This window comes from Pongo pygmaeus, chromosome 18 (genome assembly GCF_028885625.2).
Source record: "Pongo pygmaeus isolate AG05252 chromosome 18, NHGRI_mPonPyg2-v2.0_pri, whole genome shotgun sequence".
Lineage (NCBI taxonomy): Eukaryota > Metazoa > Chordata > Mammalia > Primates > Hominidae > Pongo > Pongo pygmaeus.
In genome coordinates this window covers 84630469-84648882 of record NC_072391.2, presented here as the reverse complement: position 1 = coordinate 84648882, position 18414 = coordinate 84630469, and the positions used below count along the sequence as shown (strand labels likewise).

At 52.3% G+C, this 18414-nt stretch overlaps 1 protein-coding gene across 2 annotated transcripts in view; it reads left to right on the top strand.

The window, feature by feature from the left end:
* Positions 1–18414, top strand: part of FBXO31 (F-box protein 31) — a 54603-nt gene that overhangs the window by 25674 nt on the left and 10515 nt on the right. For both annotated transcript variants that reach the window (XM_054453287.2, XM_054453286.2), the window contains 3 exons: positions 11061–11137; positions 14493–14660; positions 15308–15382. In XM_054453287.2, the coding sequence (XP_054309262.1) occupies positions 11061–11137; positions 14493–14660; positions 15308–15382 (320 nt within the window). The remainder of the gene's footprint in view (positions 1–11060; positions 11138–14492; positions 14661–15307; positions 15383–18414) is intronic.

The following is an 18414-nucleotide window of genomic DNA, read 5'->3' as shown; positions in this document are numbered from 1 at the left end:
GAGGTCACTTTAATGCACATTTTCCCATGTATCGTTTATTGAGGAGCTACTGCAAAAATTCATGCAGAGGCAGAGAGGAGCGAACAGAGTGGAAGCTTTAAAACTTTTATTCTAAAGTGAAATATGAATAGTTGACTTCTGACCTTTATTAGTTAATCACATTTTAATAGCCTCTGTGAATTAAAAATCACATATGCATATACCCTCAATAGACAAAGGCAGGTAGCAATAGTTGACTCCTTTTTTTTTTTTTCTGAGACGGAGTCTCACTCTGTCACCCAAGCTAGAGTGCAGTGTCACAATCTCACCTCGCTGCAACCTCTGCCTCCTGGGTTCAAGTAATACTCCCACCTCAGCCTCCCAGGTAGCTAGGATTACAGGCGTGCACCACCACGCCCAGCAAATTTTTTTGTATTTTTAGTAGAGATGGGGTTTCATCATGTTGGCCAGGCTGGTCTCAAGTGATCTGCCCACCTTGGCCTCCCAGAGTTCTGGGATTACAGGCATGAGCTACCATGCCTGGCTAACAGTTGACTCTTTAGAACTTAATTCTTCTTTTTGGCCAGGCGCAGTGGCTCATGCCTGTAATCCCAGTATTTTGGGAGGCCAAGGCAGGTGGATCACCTGAGGTCAGGAGTTTGAGACCAGCCTGGCCAACATGGTGAAACTCATCTCTACCAAAAGTACAAAAATTAGCTGAGTGTGGTGGCGGGCGCCTGTAATCCCAGGTACTCAGAGGCTGGGGTGGGGGAATCACTTGAACCCGGGAGGTGAAGGTTGCAGTGAGCCGAGATCACGCCATTGCACTCCAGCCTGGGCGACAAGAGTGAGACTCTGTCTCAAAAAAAAAAACAAACCCGAATTCTTTTGATGGAGCTCTGGAAATTTTTCTAAGCCACAGTCATAGGAATTTAATGCTGTCTCCACTTTTTTTTTGAGACAGGGTCTGTCTTGTTGCCCAGGTTGGAGTGCAGTGGCACAATCACAGCTCATTGTATCCTTGAACTCCTGGGCTGAAGCAATCCTCCTGCCTCAGCCTCCCTAGTAGCTGGGACTAGAGGTGTGCCACCATGCCTGGTTAATTTTTCAGCTTTTTGTAGAGACAGGGGTCTCACTATGTTGCCCAGGCTGGTCTTGTACTCTTGGGCTCATTCAGTCCTCCCACCTTTGCCTCTCAAAGTGTTGGGATTGCAGGTGTAGCCATTGCACCTGGCCTGCTTCCTCTTTTTATTAGCTCAGAGTGGTTGAGTGGTGATGGAGACAGTGAATTTCAGCTGTCCAGAAAGACATTCAAAACACCTACCTGCCCTGAAAGCCGTGTTGCAGTTTCTAGAGGCTCGCGGAGCCCCTACTACTGCTTTCAGTCCACCAGATGGCCCGTGAGTCAGCATGGTGTGTTGGGAGCAGACCTACATCTCATAAATGTTAAAGGGTTTAACATTTATAAATGCCCGATTTCTAAAAACACCTACTGAAAGCAGAAAGAGTAATTTCACCTAATGTCCTGCCAGATCTCAGCAGATTACTGCAGCTGGGGAACTGGGTCCCGCTTTACTGAGGGGACCTTCCTGCAGTTGGTGCGGAGGTGCCTGGATTTGGTTAGCACGCTTCAGGGTGGTGTCTGAACCCTTTACACGCCTGCTAACAACACTGCCTTGTTGAGGTGAACTGTCTAGCTGGGTGGAGGTCAGAGCCAAGGGACCTCTCAGGAGTCTGTGGACAGGGAACATGGGGCTGGAAGGGGCCGAGGTAGAAAAGGAGGGGTGGGCAACGTTTGAAGACATTTGTTCTAGACTGACCAGCCCTTAATCAGTGAGGAGAGCTGTGGGAGGGGACAGTCAACTTAATGAGCGTTGACAACAACAGTCTCTCCTCAGTGCTGACAGGAATGTGCTGGCTTTTCTTTTCTTTTTTTTTTTTTTTTTGAGGTGGAGTCTCACTCTGTCACCCAGGCTGGAGTTCAGTGGTGTAATCTCAGCTCACTGCAGCCTCCGCCTCCCAGGTTCAAGCAATTCTCGTGCCTCAGCGTCCCAAGTACCTGGGACTACAGGCGCCTGCCACCACGCCCGGCTAATTTTTGTATTTTTAGTAGAGACCGGGTCTCACCATGTTGGCCAGGCTGGTTTTGAACTCCTGACCTCAGGTGTTTGGGCAAGGGCTTTCAATACAAGGGGACAAGCACTGAGAGGCTCCTCATGTCGCATGTCTGTCTTACGATTTCTCTGGAATGTGCACTGTGGACCTAGGATGGAATTCTGACCAGCTTCTGGGGAGGCCGCGCAGCTGGGGCCTAGCAAGTCTTCAGAGTTGCACTGGGGGCAGGGGACATTCCTTTTGTCCCCGAGGCAGGTGGAGGGAAGCTTCATGTAGCTGACGAGGAAGAGACCTCCTCCCCACGCTGCCGGGCTGGCCTCTCGAGCATCTAGGCTGGGCAGCCTCATATTGTGATGTGGCGCCTGTTGCTTTGAGCTGGCGGCTTTATCATGGGCAGGTTTTGATTGACATTCTGTTGTTCATGCTGAAGTTTGAGTGTAGTTATAAAAACACAAAGTCATTGTAGAAAACTTGAAAAATTTAGAAAATATAATGAAAAACAGCAGTTAAACATTGGTTGCATTTCTCTTTGGACAAATTTAAATGGATGACCTACTAGAATATCAGGAAGAAAAAGTTCTTGTGTGTGAAAAAAGAAAGCCAATTTCAACAGCCTCAACCTGATGCCTGTGATGTGTCTGTGTTTTCAGTATTCAGGTGCTCTTAGTGTGTCTTAATGGAGAGCATCTCAAAATTTGTTCTCTCACAGCAGCCAAACCTTTCAGAAAAGTCTGCCCTGATTGGTTTTGAGTATTTTGGGGCCGTGCGTGGCTTGTGTTTCCATCATTCACGTGGGCCGTTAACTGGTCATGTTGAAGTCCTCTGGACCTTGCGCTGTGGGCCCAACATCTTATTTTACTTTATGATAGAGATGGGGGTCTTGCTTTATTGCCCAGGCTAGTCTTGAACTCCTGGCTTCAAGCAGTCCTTCTGCCTTGGCCTCCCAAAGTGTTGGGATTACAGGCGTGAGCCACTGCGCCTGGCTGAGCTGACATCCCTGAGTGTAGGACTGTCCTGGGTGGGAACAAGCCCGTACGGTAGAAGGCTGGGACCCTAATGTTGAGGAGTAGTTTTTTTTATTTTTATTTTTTTGAGATGGAGTCTCACCCAGTGTCACCCAGGCTGGAGTGCAGTGCTGTGATCTTGGCTCATTGCAACCTCCACCTCCCGGTTCAAGTGATTCTCTTGCCTCAGCCTCCTGAATAGCTGGGATTACAGACATATGCCACCACGCCCAGCTACTTTTTGTATTTTTAGTAGAGACGGGGTTTTGCCAGTTTGGCCAGGCTGGTCTCAAACTCCTGACCTCAGGTGATCCATCCACCTCGGCCACCCAAAGTGCTGGGATTACAGGCGTGAGCCAGTGTGCCCGGCCTGTGGAGTAGTTTTGTGACCTCAGTCACTACTTTTGGGGTATGTTTTCTTTTTTCCTTGGGTACATGAGATTGCCTGGCACTCTGGATAATGAGCATTTGTAAGGCGTTGGGAGTGTTAAGGGGAAGCCTGTTGTCCTGACAGCAGATCTGATACATCTGCTTCTCTGCACGTTGGTGAAGCCAGTCAAAGTACATTTTTGGGTTTTTTTTTTTTGAGACAGGATCTCGCTCTGTTACCCAGGCTGGAGTACTGGCGGGGTCATGGTTCACTGCAGCCTTCATCTCCCTGGGCTCAGATGACTGACCTCAGCTCCTAGTTAGCTGGGACTACAGGTGTGTGCCACCACACCTGGCTAATTTTTCTATTTTTTTTGTAGAGACAAGGTCTCCCTATGTTACCCAGGCCAGTCTGGAACTCCTGGGCTCAAGCGATTATCCTGCCTCAGCTTCCCAGTGTTGGGATTACAGGCGTGAGCCACCACGCCTGGACAGTGTTCTGTACTTTTTGAAATATGTAAAACACCAATTCATTTTAGCCTTTACTCAGATATTAACAATGATATGTTCTAAAAATATGGAGTGCCTTGCTTAGAAATGTAGTAGAATTCCTTACAAATGTCCGTTCCTCTGAAATTGGAGCTGAACGTGGAGCAGGTGCACATGAGGCAGAATCCCATTATGTAGCTGTGGGAGCACAGCGGGGGCCGCAGAGACTTCTGCATCCTAGTCCCCGAGCCTGTGGAGTTGTCATCTAATCGGTGTGGGGGTCTCCCAGGGCTGCTGGAGCAGATGAACACAAAGGGGGTCTAAAATAACAGAAACCCACTTTCTCACAGGCTGGAGGCCAGAGGTTCAAGACAAGGTGTCCCGGGGCCCTGCTCCCTCCGAAGGCTCTTGCGGAGCCTCCTTCCCGCCTCTTCCTGCTCTGGCCGCATCGCCACAGCCCCTGCCTCTGTCCCCACATGGCCCCCTCTGTCTCTGAGTCTCTGTCTTTTCCGAAGGACAGCAGTCAGTGGATTGGGCCCTTTCTGCACCAGCATTCCTTTACCCTAACGTGCTCATGGCTACATTACATCTTGATTACTTCCACAGAGGGCCACATTCTGAGATTCCAGGGCACGTGAATTTTAGGGGAGACCACTCAGCCCAGCCTCCACGGTAATGGGGACTTTGTGGGTAAAGGTGCGGGTCCTGAGGCGAGGTGGGCATCCTGGACCACCTAGGCAGGCCTTGTGTCATCACGGGGTCTTTGTACAAGGGGGGTCCTCGGTGGGAGTAGGAGTGAGAGGTAGGAGAGGCTGCATGCGGCTCTGAAGGTGGAGGAGGGCCCAGGAGCCGAGCAGGGCAGCAGCCTCGGAAGCCGGACAAGGCGGGGAGCGGACCCCCGCAGCCTCCAGGAGGCAGCAGCCCTGGCCACGCCTCGGCTGACGGAAATATAGCTCATGTTAATCCATTTTCTTCCATAGAGTCCCCTGAGCAACACAGGCCAACACCTTTAGTTAGGGGCATCCACCCACAAAATCTCCATCCCCGCCAGTCTCCTGGCGTGGAGCCCACCTGTGGCATGTGGGCCGAGGTTCAGGGACTCTGAGTCAGGATGGGTGTGCGCCAGAACCCAGGCTCTCCCAGATGTGCTGGTGCCTGGGCCGGTGCTGGAAGGAGAAAGTGTAACCCCACCTTTCACGGTCCTTTCCCATTTGGCTTCTTTTTTTTTTTTTTTTTGAGACAGAGTCTTGCTCTGTTGCCCAGGCTGGAGTGCAGTGGTACAATCTCGGCTCACTGCAACCTCCACCTCCTGGGTTCAAGCAATTCTCCTGCCTCAGCCTCCTGAGTAGCTAAGATTACAGGCGCCCGCCACCACGCCCAGCTAATTTTTTTGTATTTTTAGTAGAGATGGGGTTTCACCATGTTGGTCAGGCTGGTCTCGAATCCTTGACCTCGTGATCCACCCGCCTTGGCCTCCCAAAGTGCTGGGATTATAGGCTTGAGCCACCGTGCCCGGCTTTGGCTTCATTTTGAATTCATTTCGGGAGCATTTATGCCGGGGCTCCCAGGGCAGATAGATGCCTACTTTCAGTGCCTGGAATTAGAGGAATGCGTTCACCTAAAAAGTTATTCTGACGTTTTCCAGGCTCTCCTGTGAGGCTAGATCTGTGCTCCCAGAGTGGGGTCCTGGACAGCGGCATCCATGTCTTCTGGGAACTTGATGGACGCAGCTTCCCTGGCCTCTTCCCACGCCTGTCGTGTCTGGACCTCCGGGCTGGACCTGAACAGGCCTCAGGGATTCGGGTGATGCTCAAGTTTGTGGACGTCTGGCCTGGATTATTTTCTTTCATTTTAGCCTTTACTCAGATATTAACAATTTTTTTTTTTGTTATGTTATTTTCTTTTTAATAAGGGTTACAATCTTAAAGGTCTCAGCATCTGATAATCTACTACCAGATGTTAAAACGACATTTAGTAAGAGGTAGCGATGTCCTTATTCACATTCTCATCTTTTAAATCATCTATTTAATTTTTGGTACTGAAAAACTGCGTAACGTTCAAAGCAGAAATAAGGTTGGTTTTCTTGTATAGTTGTGTAGCCTCCTCGATTGTCAGAGAAGCGTTTATTTCTTTATAACTGACAGGTAATAATTGTATATATTGTGTCTTTAAGGGGCACAGTGTGATGTGTTGGCATCTGTGTATGTTGTGGAATGATTAAATTGCACTAAGATTCTCAGCCTGGCCACACATCACAGTCACCTGGGAGCTTCTCAGAAACCCTGACAGGGGCCCCCCACACTACCCCACATCCCCTTGCTGATTGACTTGGCTGCCGTGGAGCCCGGCGTTGACGTTTTCCCCTGTCCCTAGTGATTCTGACGCACAGTCAGGGTGGAGAGCCACTGTACAAAGGAAGATCATCTCTCCATGTGAAGCCGATGTGTATATATATTTTTGTTGTTGTTGAGACAGAGTCTCGCTCTGTCGCCCAGGCTGGCATGCAGTGGCATGATCTTGGCTCACTCCAACCTCCGCCTCCTGGGTTCAAGCGATTCTCCTGCCTCCACCTCCCAAGTAGCTGGGATTATAGGCATACGCCACGATGCCTGGCAAATTTTTTTATTTTTAGTAGAGACGGGATTTCACCATGTTGGCCAGGCTGCTCTTAAACTCCTGACCTCAGGTGATCCGCCTGCTCCGGCCTCCTAAAGTTCTGGGGTTACAGGCATGAGTGAGCCACCGCACCCAGCCCTATCCCTTGCTGTTTCATATGGGAAGATAATGTGGCAGCTGCCCAAAAGTGAGCCCTCGAAGTCACCTGGGCTTGTGGGAAGGCCTGGCCATCTGCTGCCCTTTACTGAGACACAGGAGCCTTGTGGGGCACTGAAGTGCAGGGAACATTGTTCCTGGCTCCTTTTCCCCCCCACCAGAGCCCACTTTAGGGAGGACTGGGTACTTTGAATTTAGAAAGATAGGCATCTAGATGACATGTTTATAATAAAAATGATGAGGCATTAGGGTATAGAGATCACGCTCATGCTCGTACGTGTCCAACTCTGCTCTTGACCGTTTGAATGGGAGCTTAATTCCTGTTGAAATCCACGGATTCATCTCTTGAATGAATACATTTGCTTGCGTGATAGCCATGCTTCGTAAGGACTCTTTTTAAAGTGAGTGTTCTCAGACACAGGCTTTGCGATTCCACGAGGAAGTCTGTGTCCCCTCTGGGTCTGCGCGCTGGCAGCCCATCTGGCCACGCTGTTTCTCTGACTCATCTCTTGGGATGGTTTTGGTGGCTGTCGCAGACTAAAGGAGCCGACATCTGGTCAGCAGAGGCCGTTGCTTCCAAAGTACAGCGAAGGTGTTGCCGCTTTGACCAACATGCAGAGCTTCAAGGTGCAGGGAGGATGTCGCTTTAGAACTGGCATCTCGGGAGGCTGCTGGGTTTTTATTTCAGAAATGCTGCTTTTCAGCACAACAGGGAACTCCCACTTTGGGATTGCCAGGCGTCTGAGGCAGGCTCATTGGGCAGTGTTCCTAGCACTTAAAGCAGGAGCTGAGGGGAGGGGAGAGGAGGAGAGAGCGCCATGCTGAATAGTGTTTTTTTTCACCCCAGTATTTCATGATGAAATTTTGAAAACAGAAAAGTTGGAAGAATTGTCCAGTGAACCACCATTTTGTTATCACCCAGCCGCCCAGCAGTCCAGCAGTCCATCCCTGCAGCCATCCGTGGACTTATTTTCTGATGCATTTCACACTTGCAGGCATCAGTACATTTCACCCCTAAATGCTTCAGTGTGCATTTCATTGCCAAGGTCAATGTGTGTTTATGGTTCCTGATCAGACACCCATCTAGGTGTGACCGTAAAGTAACAAGACCGGCTTGACTGTGTCCTGTAAATGGACTCAGGATTGTTCCGAAAGGGGTGTCCATGTGTGGGGTGGCTGGCAGCAGCCTGCACACAGCCTGGGCTCATTTAGGAACTTCTAAACGATGGTCTGGGCTGAATCCTGGGAGCCGTTGGTGGAGTCTAGCGTCCTCTCCAAAGGCTCGAGAAGTTTCTTATTCTCTGTGCCCTAGATCCAGGTGGCGACCTACTTGCTGCTGTCCTGGCTTTCTTGCCCTCCCTGCTCCATCTTCCTTCCTGTGGTCTGGAGTGGTCTTGCCACTCCAGTGCTCTGAAACCCCCATGGCCCCCACTGCCTGCAGAGCCCTGAGACCCTGCCCATTCACTCAGTCACACGTGCTCACTCAAGCAGATACAGGTGCAGGACAGCAGACGTAAACCATGTTCGCCAACATGTTGACTGTGCATGTGGTCTCTGAGTGATGGGATGACTGGTGAGCTTTAGATTTCCTTTTTCCAAATTGTCTTCAGTGACTGTGTATGTGCTGCTTTTGAAATAGAGGGGATTTTTTTTTTTTTTTTTTTTGAGATATGGTCTTGCTCTGTTGCACAGGCTGGAGTGCAGTGGCACGATCATAGCTCGCTACAGCCTCCGCCTCCCGGGCTCAAGTGGTCCTCCTACCTCAACCTCCTGGGTAGCTGGGACCACAGTGCATGCCACCACACCGGGATAATGGAAATTTATTTTTTAAAAATAGATGATCCAGTTGTTTTTTTTTTTTTTTTTTTTTTTTTTGAGATGGAGGCTTGCTCTGTTGCCCAGGCTGGAGTGCAGTGGCGTGGTCTTGGCTCACTGCAGCCTCCGCCTCCCTGTTCAAGTGATTCTCCTGCCTCAGCCTCCCGAGTGGCTGGGATTACAGGCACCTGCCACTACGGCTGGCTCATTTTTTGTATTTTAAGTAGAGACGGGGTTTCACCATGTTGGCCAGGCTGGTCTCGAGCTCCTCGTGATCCACCTGCCTTGGCCTCTCAAAGTATTGGGATTACAGGCGTGAGCCACCATACCCGGCCTCCAGCTGAAATTTTAATCTGCAGGCCCATGACATTTTGTCCTCTGCTCCAACCTGTTCCACAATCCCTGACTTCCACGGTTGTGTCAGCTGCCACTGGGGCTTCCGGGGGATTATATTTTATTTTCTTCATATCTCATTCTGTTCTTGTTTTGATCGCTGTAGTTAGAATAGTTCATTTTCATAGCACTTGTCTTTTAAAATTTGGAGTATCACTGGCTGCTCTCACCTCTTCATATGGACTTTGGAATCATTTTGTTAAATTATTTTTTAAAACCTGTGGATTTGAGTTGGGATGACATTATGGGTGATTAACTGGGTGTGGATTTGAGTTGGGATGACGTTATTGATGATTGGTTGGGGGAGTTTTTGTCTTCACAGTGTTTTCTCCCCATGTACGAACGTTTCCCGTCTCTGTCTTTACTGAAGTCTTGTAAAGCTGTGAGTGGACTTATGTGCCTCTTGCTGCCGAGGCTGTATCTGCTGCTCCTCCCACCGAGTGAGCGATGCTTCTGCTGGATTCCTGTGAACTCCGTTTCCTGCCTTGCTGAGCGCTTAGTCGTTCTGCGGGACCCAGGGTTTGCGGGAGCTTTCCAGGTACACAGGCGCCAGGCGTGCTCCTCCACCCTGCGCTGGTCTTGCCTGCTGCTCTGGTGGGTGTCCCGGGTGAGTGCAGGCCCACCTCTCATAGGCAGCCCTCATATGATGGCTCCCAGCACTTTCTGTCCCACCGTTAGGGGCCCTGGGACCTGGGCTTCCAGTGACCCAGATGGGTGAGGCTGTAACAGTCCGGGCCGGCCGCCTTTGCCCTTTGGTGACTGTGATGGGGAGGTGTCCACAAAGCACCCTGTATGTTGGCTCATCCTCCTGCCAGGTCTGTACTCTCTACCCGGTCACCCCTTCTTCCTGGGACCATCCCCCAGATCAGCTGCTACCCCCAAGCTCTACTATTAGGGGACCCAGGCCTGTTTAGGGAAAGTCACTGGGTGCCATCTTCTCCCCCATCGTCACGCTCACTGCTTTCTCTTGATGGGTAAGGCTTCCCGAATGATGGGAACTAACAGTGGTGGTGAAAGCGAGGCAGACTTCATCAGGCATTTAGCATCCAAAGGGTGGCTCATGAATGCAGATACAGTGCAGGGGCTGGGCTGGGCTGGGCTGACCTGGGAGGCTGAGGCTGATGGAGAGCGGGCAGGTAGGGTAGAGAGGCAGGAAAGTTGGTGGCAGCCACATGGCTGAGGGCCTAGAGCCTGGCCAGGGAAGCATGGAGAGAGGCAGTGGGTGGGCTGGGGGTTCAGGCCTGCCTGGAGGGGAGGCAGCTGGCGCAGTGGCCCGTACCCCATGGGGTGAAGGCCTGGGCAGGGCCCAGGGGCAGCTTCGAGGGTGACCTGGAGCTGCTCAGGAAGTGAGATGGCCCAGCCTGACCTGGCCATTGGCTGGCAAGGAACGGGATGGAGAAGTTGCATCCTGGGCCTTCGGCGAGTGTGACATTGTCATTGTTGGGATAGCTTTAAAGATCTGATTGCTTACGACATGCCTTGTAGCGCTACCAGCGTCTCGGCATTTGGCAGGTCTAGTCCAGCTCTCTGTTTGCGCGTCTTCTGTCTTATTCCTCGAAGAGAGAGTTCCCAGCCTTGCTTGACTTCCCCCCACTGATGGAAGGCTCATCACTTTACGGGAGGCTCATTTTACTTAGGCCTTCTGAGGATAGTTTCATTCTGATAGATTTTTTTTTTTTTTTTTTTTTTTTTGGGAGACTGAGTTTCCCTCTGTCGCCCAGGCTGGAGTGCAGTGGCGTGATCTTGGCTCACTGCAAGCTCCGCCTCCCAGGTTCACGCCATTCTCCTGCCTCAGCCTCCCGAGTAGCTGGGACTACAGGTGCCCGCTACCACACCCAGATAATTTTTTGTAGTTTTAGTAGAGACGGGGTTTCACCATTTAGCCAGGATGGTCTCGATCTCCTGACCTTGTAATCTGCCCAAAGTGCTGGGATTACAGGCGAGAGCCACCGCGGCCGGCCTCATTCTGATAGATCTTTAGAGGCTTGGTGTGCATGTATTTGGAGGGCTCTCTTGCAAGCCTTTTGTGAGTCCTCATGGTCCCTTCCTCCATTTCGGGGTTCCTGGGCTCCCTGCGGCACGCTGGGTCTAACACAGAGACTTGCTCTTTCTCTCCTCCTGTAGTGCTTCACCGATATAGACACATTTTGGGATTGTGGCAGCCAGATATCGGGCCATACGGAGGACTGCTGAACGTGGTGGTAAGTCCGGGCGCCTCGCGACGGGGTCTGTGCATGGGCAGGAGTGGTGCCTTACGTGGAGGAATTTGAGGGCCTCTTCTACCTGGGTACAAGCTGGCCCAGATGTGCGTTTGAGATAATTACCAAAAAATTCTTGCTCTGTCACTTTTCAGGAGCCAATTTTATTTTCTAAATGAGCAAAGATTTGCTTAGAGCAACACTTCGGCCTTGTGGCCTGTCCTTGGACTCTCTGGTCTGAGGGGGTGGCTTGTGAGGGCCTTTGCTTCCTGGACGCCGAGGCCCATCGTGCACACGTTGTTGGGGTCTGGAGCCCGCCCTCAGCCAGGTCCTTCTGTTCTTGGTATTTGCCCCCCATGTTCCAGCTGGGTCCTTCCGTTCCTGGTCTTTGCCCCACATGTTCCAGCCATGGTGCACTCTGACGTCTGTTTCCTTGGGTTCTGCTGTGGACCCCCACTGACCACCCTGCCTCCCGCGCCCTGCGCCCTCCTGCTGGAGCCTCTTGAACGGAAAGCCCTGCCCTGACTTTGCTGAGCTCTGGGCAGGCGGCTGGCCCCTGCTAGAAAGTGCTAGAACGTTGCAGGCGGAAGTCCAGGCTAGTGGCAGAGTCGCCTCCGTTTCCCTTCTCCCGGCAGCCTGCTTGCCGTTGGGGTCTGAGGACCCGTGAGGACATTTCTTTCCTGTTTGTCGGGTCTGCCGTGGCAGTGCCTGTCTAGTCCTGGGTACTCGATCATGGCTGGAGATGGAAGTCTGGCTTTCTTTTTTTATTAAATTCCCGTTTTTCGGTGAAGTTTTCCTTCTCTTTGTTAATCTTTTTGGGTACAGTAGTGAAAGTTTTTTTCAAGTCTAGCCCCTGCCTTTTCTCCTGATCTCCAGGCGTGTCGGATGCCCCCCACCCCTCACCGTGCGCCTGGGCACTTGTCTGGGTGCCGTGGCCTGGTCTCCTCAAGAGGCCCTGGCCCCGGCCTGCAGGCAGAGCTGAGTCAGGGCACCTGCTCTGCGCAGGCCCGGGGTGTGCGCGCGTCTCAGGCTTGGGGAAGCGTCTCATTCTCGTTCCGGGTCGCTCTCCTTCCCAGGACACAGCCCTCTGTAGGGCCCAGCCAGAGGCCCTCCGTGCACTCCGTCCCCAGGCCCTGATTCCTCCTTTTCTCTTCCTGGCTTGGTGAGTCACGCTTCGCTTGGCCCTGTCGCCTCTCAGCAGCCACTCTGCTTCCCTCCTCCACCTCCCGCCCCTCACTCAGGATTCCGCAGGTGCCTTGTGCAGCTGCCTGTGTGCAGCGTGGGGCTGTGTTCTCTGGTTGCCGTCTTTGGCATTTGGCCGCAGTAGTCCTGGCTCCTGTGTAGCCCTGATCTCCGTGTGCGCCTCTCCAGCCTGCGGGTGCCAGACATGGGCCTTCCTCCCCAGCCAGTGGTCAGTGGCCTCAGGAAGCCGGGAGAAGGCCCTGCCCCTCGCCCCTCAGCCTGTCCCTTCTCTTCAGGGCTTTGGGTCCTCGTCTCTGGGCTACCTTCATTGCTCTCTGATGTGTTCAGTCTTTTTTTCTTTTTCTTGTTTTCTTCCTCCTGGAATTAGGAGAGAGTGTTCAGTCTTCATGGCTGGTCTCAGCAGGAGGGCAGGTTTGATATGAGCCCTGGGGCCAGGGCCAGGAGCAGATGTCTGCTTGTAGTTTTAGTTTCTGTGTTTCTCGGTCACCTGCCAATTTATGTTGAAAAGTAGCTGCTCATTCAACACAGTGAAGTTGTCTGACTTTTCTTGGTATTTGCAGGTGTCCCTGTGGAGTGAGGAGGTGGTGCTCCGTGGGGTCTGCGTGGTGCCGGTGTCTGCATGGCTTCCGGTGTCTGCATGGCTTCCGGTTTGCCCTCCCACCCTCTTCCCTTCCCTGCCTCCTGCTGGAGCCTCTTGAACGGAAAGCCCCGCCCTGACTTTGTGGAGCTCTGGGCAGGCGGCTGGCCCCTGAGGTGTCACTGTTGCCATTGTTCTTGCTGTGTTGAAAATCCGGTGCTGGTGTTCAGATTGTGCTCTGCTCCCTTTTGTGGGACCAGGGGCTGAGCCCAGCGAGGGCGGGTGTGTCTGTCTCCCCGTGGCCTCTGCGTAGGTTCTTCCAGGCCTGGCATGCATGGCCCCTGGGCAGATGGCTCCTCTGCGGCTCTGAGCTTTGCTCCTCAGGTGGGGTTGGGGGCAGGGATGGGCTCTGCCTCCAGGTGGGGTTTGGGGCAGGGATGGGCTCTGCCCCCAGGTGGGGTTTGGGGCAGGGATGGGCTCTGCCCCCAGGTGGGGTTTTCATCTGCTGCGAGCGGCTGTGGAGAAACCCGCTCTGCGTTTGTTGTGTTGGACGTCGCGTGGTCCAGCCTTGCTTTTAGGATGTCTCCTCTGAGAGACCAGCCCGGCAGCTCACAGGGTGGGCAGAGATTGCTTTCCTTTCTTTTAATGGAGGAAGGGTGGTAATTGTTTTACTTACTGGCAGTGAGTAATAGAGTAAAAAAAACCACAAAAAACAAAAAGCAGTGGATAATTGGGGAAAGCAGAGTCTGTGAGAGAACAGCACCAGCTCACGCTTGACCCAGGCTCATTAGCCCCAGAAATGATGGAATTCTCTCCTTGGTTGCTGGAGCTGGAAGTCTCATGGGTCCCAGCTCTCCCAGAAGGGGGTGACGCTAGGCTGTCCTTCCTTATAAGCATGTGGCCGCTGTACCCAGAGCATGCTGGGGCCCACCCGCCTCTGCGTTTGCACAGTCAGTGCCCAGACACGCGAGGACGCAGGGGCAGTGCACTCCTCGGCTCTTCCCACTCCTGAGCTCCCTTCCCGGGGTCTTGATGCCTCTCTCCTCCCCTGCACTTCGGTTTTGAAGCAAATCCCAGGCCGTGGCATTTCCGCCGTCCGTCCCTCCGGGCAGCACCCTAAGAAAGGGGGTGTTTCTTGCATCTCCGTGTCACTGCCACACCTGACAAAAGTGGCAAACGCTTCTTCTGTTGCCTGTTGCCCAGGCCATGGGACGCTTCCCTGATCATCTCCAAGCCGCCTTTGAACGGCAGTTTGTTCAGCTCAGGACGCGAACGAGGCCCTTGCACTGCCGTCGTTCACTCTTTCCTGTTGGGAGATGCACCCGCATTCCCTCTGTCCGGTCGGCACCTCACCCCGTCTCACTTTCTGGATTATTCTGCCTCCTCCTGGTGTCCACCTGCATCTCAGAGCTGGAAGATAGTGCTGGGATTCGAGGCACCTTGAGGGTGGGCGTGCAGGTCCCACGTACTGGCCTGGCAGGAGCTTCTCTGTGCGATTGCAGTGCGGGGAGCCGGGCAGGGCCGCCCTCGCTCTGGCCCGGGAGCCACTCATGGACCTTTGCCTGTCTCCTCCTGTAGGTGGATGGCTTGTTCATCATCGGGTGGATGTACCTGCCTCCCCATGACCCCCACGTCGATGACCCCATGAGATTCAAGCCTCTGTTCAGGATCCACCTGATGGAGAGGAAGGCTGCCACAGTGGAGTGCATGTACGGCCACAAAGGGCCCCACCATGGCCACATCCAGGTGTGTGCAGCGCCGGGCTGGGTCCTCACTGTCCCGGTGCTGTCCTGTGTGGGCTCCAGCCAGGCCTGCCGTGCTATTCTCAGCTGCAGACCTGGGCTGTAGCAGATCGGCGGGTGGGAGGGAGGCTCCGCCCTGCCCTGCTGTGCGTTGTTCACGCCTCCATGGTGCGGTGGACTCCGCAGTGGTCACTTGCCGGACCCCTCTTGATTCTGCCCTCAGTTAGAGTCGCTGGTTCTTTGCAACTTCAGTTCCTCTGTTTCTTTTTTTCCTGTTTGCAAGAATATCAGTGTGGAATCAAGTGCGCTCTCTGTTCTCTGATGTGGTCTGGCAGTAGCCTCCACGGTGAGCACAGCGTGTCATCTGCCACACCCTGCGTGTGAGATGCAGCCCTTTTGCTGCTCTGTGTCACGCTGGGAAATGCAAACGCCCCTCTCTGAGGTGTGCCACCGCCTCCTGCTCTTGGGGCAGTGTTGCTCAGGGAGACTCAGCTCCCTCCGCTGGCACTGTGTTGGTTGCATCTTGGGTGCCTGCAGCGGGGTTTGGTGGGTGTGGTGAGGGAGGGGTCGTGGCCACCTGCCTGGCGTGGGGGATGCTGTGACAGACACTGTTCCTCACTCTCCTCTTTCCTTGCATTGCAAACACTGAAGATTGTGAAGAAGGATGAGTTCTCCACCAAGTGCAACCAGACGGACCACCATAGGATGTCTGGCGGGAGGCAGGAGGTGAGCCCACCAGCCGGCCCTGTGTTCACATGGTGCGGACCTTTCCTTTCCCCACGGGGAAAGTAGAGACCCATGCGGGAGGGAAGTCAGCAGCATGCGACCTGCATGGTGGCCGTTTCACATGATTCAAGCCAGTATTGTCAGTGCAGACCATGCATCCAGCACACTCGAGGAACAGCATCGTGTGGGCGGGCAGGTTGCCGTTCCCCTCCCCCTGCAGAACGAACGAACCACACAGGCCGTTTCTTTAGTTGGCTCTGCTTTGCCCCTTTGGTGGGCACATCCACTTGCTGAGGGGTTGCTGGGAGGCTGCTTCTAGGATGTGAGCTGCAGGGAGACCTGAGGACTGCACCCAGAGTTCCTGTGTTTCCCACCCTCGAGCAGACCGTGTGGAGGCTTCCGGATCGTGCCAGTGCAGCGGGGAAGCCTGTGTGTGATTGTTTGCCTGAGTATTTTAATATTGCCCTTGAGTTTTAGCTTTCAAGGATCTAAGTCTTACTGTCCTCTCAAAATACTCTTAAGAAGGAAGGTGCGGTGGCTCCTGTATTCCAAGCTCTTTGGGAGGTTGAGGCAAGAGGATCACTTAAGTCAGGAGTTCAAAACCAGCCTGGGCAACATAGTGAGACCCTGTCTCTACAAAAACCAAAAATATTAGCCAGGTATGGTGGCATGCCAGCTACTCAGGAGGCTGAGATGGGAGGATTGTCTGAGCCCAGGAGGTGGAGGCTGCAGTGAGCTATGATCGTACCATTGCACTCCAGGAGGATTGTCTGAGCCCAGGAGGTGGAGGCTGCAGTGAGCTATGATCGCACCACTGCACTCCTGTGTGGGTGGCAGAGTGAGACCCTGTCTCAAAAGAAAAAACAAAAAATTAGCCAGGCATGCTACCGTGCTACGGGGTTATGCCATGTTGCCCAGACTGGTCACAAACTCCTGGGCTCAAGCCATTTTCCCACCTTGGCCTCCCAAAGTGCTGGGATTGCAGGTGTGAGCCACCACACCCGGCCAGGGTGTGCGTTTCTTAGCTAGTTTGAGTTCTGGTGGTTTCCCCATCAGCCAGAGGACTGCAGAGAAGGTTGAGATGAACCAAATGTCCTGTTTCTCGGAATCCTTTGCAGGTAAGTGATGTTCCTGTTTTCTCGAATAGATGGCATGTGAAGACGATCAATAACGGAAATGTTCTAATTACGCTGTCATTTTAGATTTGATTTTATATACAGAAACACAACGTATGTGTGATTGCTGTGGTTCATGTTTTTTTTGTTTTGTTTTGTTTTGTTTGAGACGGAGTCTCGCTCTGTCGCCCGGGCTGGAGTGCAGTGGCGTGATCTTGGCCCACTGCAACTTGCGCCTTCCCGGTTCAAGCAGTTCTACTGCCTCAGCCTCCCGAGGAGATGGGCTTACAGGCACCTGCCGCCATGCCCGGCTAATTTTTGTATTTTTAGTAGAGATAGGGTTTCACCATGTTGGCCAGGCTGGTCTCGAACTCCTGACCTCAGGTGATCCGCCCACCTCGGCCTCCCAAAGTGCCGGAATTACAGGTGTGAGCCACTGCTCCCAGCCTTATGGTTCACATTTAAGTGAAAATGTCAATAGATTTTTCAAGAATAGAAACTCCTCAGCTGTTGGGCCCTTAAAAAAGAAAACCATATTATATTTCTGGTACTATATACTTTGGGATTAGGAAAAGTTTCTGTAAGCCAACTTCTGTGTGTGGGCTCACTGATTTTGAACTGGAGTGGTATTTTTCCTGGTTGTAAATATAACAACACGTGCTCCTTGTGGAAATGAGAGAAACCCCCAGGAGGGAAGGTGAGAGGGAAGGTCTTGCTGGAATCTTGGTGGGGGGGAGTTTATGTTTCCCTTATTCTGAGTGAGGCCAGCCTAGTGTCTTGGGGTCAGGAGCTCTCTGTGGTTCATGAACTGTTTCATGAACTGTCTGGTCATAGCCCGTGCCTCTCTTTCTGTTTGGTGTTGGTGGGTTTCCAGTGGGTTTGTGGGAGCTTGTTAACTATTTGGAAATCGAAGCCCTTCCAGACAGGATTTGCCAGGTTTTTTTCTTATTCCTTTTTTTGTCTTTGGATTTCTCTTATGGTGTGTTTTCATCCACGGAATTTTTTATTTTTAATGTTAATTTTTAAGAGACGGGGTGTCTCACTTTGTTGCCCAGGCAGGTCTCAAACTCCTGGGCTCAAGTGATCTTCCCGCCGTGGCCTCTCAAAGTGCTGGGGCTACAGGCATGAGCCACCACGCCGAGCCGTATTTTTAATTTTTACATAAGCAGATGTATCCATCTTTAAAAGACTCTCAGTTTAGTGCCATCCTGAGATCTCTCCCCGACGCACATATGTTTACAAATGAGCTCATGCTTTTATTTTTCTCTCGTGTCTGTGTCTGGTTCTGTTGGATTTATTCTGATGTGAAATGTAAGGCTTAGCCCCAGCCTTGATTCTGTGCAGACCTGCTCTGTTATCCCCATACTGGATGCAGAGTAACCACACTTTCTCCATCAATTTGTAGCGCTGCTTTTGTCCTAGGTTACCCTGTATACTTGGTTCATTTCTGGACTTGATATTCTGATCCATATGTTTGTCTACATGTCAGTACCACACTATTCTCATTCTTATAGTTTTTGTTTGTTTGTTTTTGAGATGTAGTCTCGCCCTGTCCCCCACGCTGGAGTGCAGTGGTACGATCTTGGCTCACTGCAACCTCCGCCTCCTGGGTTCAAGTGATTCTCCTGCCTCAGCCTCCCTCCCAAGTAGCTGGTATTACAGGTGCCCGCCACCACACCTGGCTAATTTTTATACTTTTAGCAGAGACAGGGTTTCCCCATGTTGGCCAGGTTGGTCTGGAACTCCTGACCTCAGGTGATCCACCCGCCTCGGCCTCCCAAAGTGCTGGGATTACAGGCGCGAGGCACCGTGCCCGGCCGAATTCTTGTAGTTTTATCACTATATTTTATTTTATTTTATTTTATTCATGGCTTAGAGACAGGGTCTCACTGTGTTGCCCAGGCTGGGCTCAAGTGA